Source organism: Otolemur garnettii, unplaced genomic scaffold (assembly GCF_000181295.1).
Source record: "Otolemur garnettii isolate 467f Iridium unplaced genomic scaffold, OtoGar3 scaffold00077, whole genome shotgun sequence".
Lineage (NCBI taxonomy): Eukaryota > Metazoa > Chordata > Mammalia > Primates > Galagidae > Otolemur > Otolemur garnettii.
The window spans coordinates 2311616-2312920 of NW_003852472.1; the positions used below are offsets into that span (position 1 = coordinate 2311616).

Here is a 1305-nt window from a genome sequence, read left to right on the forward strand (position 1 = left end):
CATTGTTGTTTGGCGGGCCCGGGCTGGGGATTCGAACCCGCCACCTTAGGTGTACGTGGCTGGCGCCTTAGCCGGTTGAGCTATAGGCGCTGAGCCCATAATTTTCTTTTCCATGAGGCCTGATGTTAACTTTATCCTATGACCCTGGGGGTCAAAGTCTCTCTCTCTCTCACTTTACTGCCCTCTGTAGAGTGCTGTGGCATCATAGCTCACAGCAACCTCCTACTTGTAGGCTTAGGAGATTCTCCTTGCCTCAGCCTCCCAAGTAGCTGGGACTACAGGCGCCCGCCACAACGCCTGGCTATTTTATTGCAGTTTTGCTGGGGCTGGGTTCGCACCTGCCACCCTTAGCATATGGGGCCAGCGCCCTACCCATTGAACCACAGGCGCTACCCAAGGGGCCAACATCTCTTACTAAACTATAAAATGAAACAGAAACAAATTTTATAAAGTTAATTGGCACATCTGTCTCTACACCTTTGCAGAGTAAACCTACATCCTTTTAAGATGCAAAGTCATTAAGCCAAAGGTAATCACAGAATGTAGTTAATGCAATCCCAAGTAAAAGGAATCCTCTCAAAACCCAGCTCCCTGCTAAAAAGCAGAATTGTGAACAAAAGACTAATGGCTATGTAGTCTCTATTTAATAAAATTTAATTCTGTACTTAATAAATTATTTAAATTTATATATTTACATATAAATTAAAAGTTATTAAATTACTAGTAAGTAAAAATTAAAGAAAATCCTAAACACTTCCATGCCCAAACAGATTCAAGAGCATTTATATTGATTGCTATCTAAGATCATATAATATATAAAGTTATATTACATAAGGAAAAAAATAAAAATTCCAAACATTACAAAAACAAATATCGTCTTAACAAAAAAGATCAGGTTTTTGCTAAAACAAAGAGTTTTGATATCCAAAAGCACATATAAAATGCCCTTAACAGATTAACTCACTGGTGTTAATAGATAATTAACTCATTACATTAACTATTTTCTTACTTATCATTAAAAGGGTAAAGAAAGAGCAACCAGATGAATGCTCACATTACCATAGGTTCTGTCCTTGTTTAGGTATGGTAGTTTCTACAGCAATTTCTGTTGCTGGTCCAAGATGCATGTTTATGCTTGCATTTTTGCCTAAGTTTGCTTTTTTACCTAAGAAAAAGTTAGATATTAGGTTGAATATAATAAACACCCAATTGCTAGTTTCAACCCTCTGCAGTAACTAGTGCAAACTCAACAGTAACACAGAGGCATCCCATTAAATATATTCACATGTACTTTCTCTTAAATAT

The 1305-nt window shown here is 37.4% G+C and overlaps 1 protein-coding gene across 2 annotated transcripts in view; it reads right to left on the reverse strand.

Annotated features, from left to right (window-relative positions):
* BAZ1B (bromodomain adjacent to zinc finger domain 1B) overlaps nucleotides 1-1305 on the reverse strand; it is an 84061-nt gene that overhangs the window by 23766 nt on the left and 58990 nt on the right. For both annotated transcript variants that reach the window (XM_012807893.2, XM_012807894.2), the window contains one exon: nucleotides 1060-1165. In XM_012807893.2, coding sequence (XP_012663347.1) covers nucleotides 1060-1165 — 106 coding nt within the window. The remainder of the gene's footprint in view (nucleotides 1-1059; nucleotides 1166-1305) is intronic.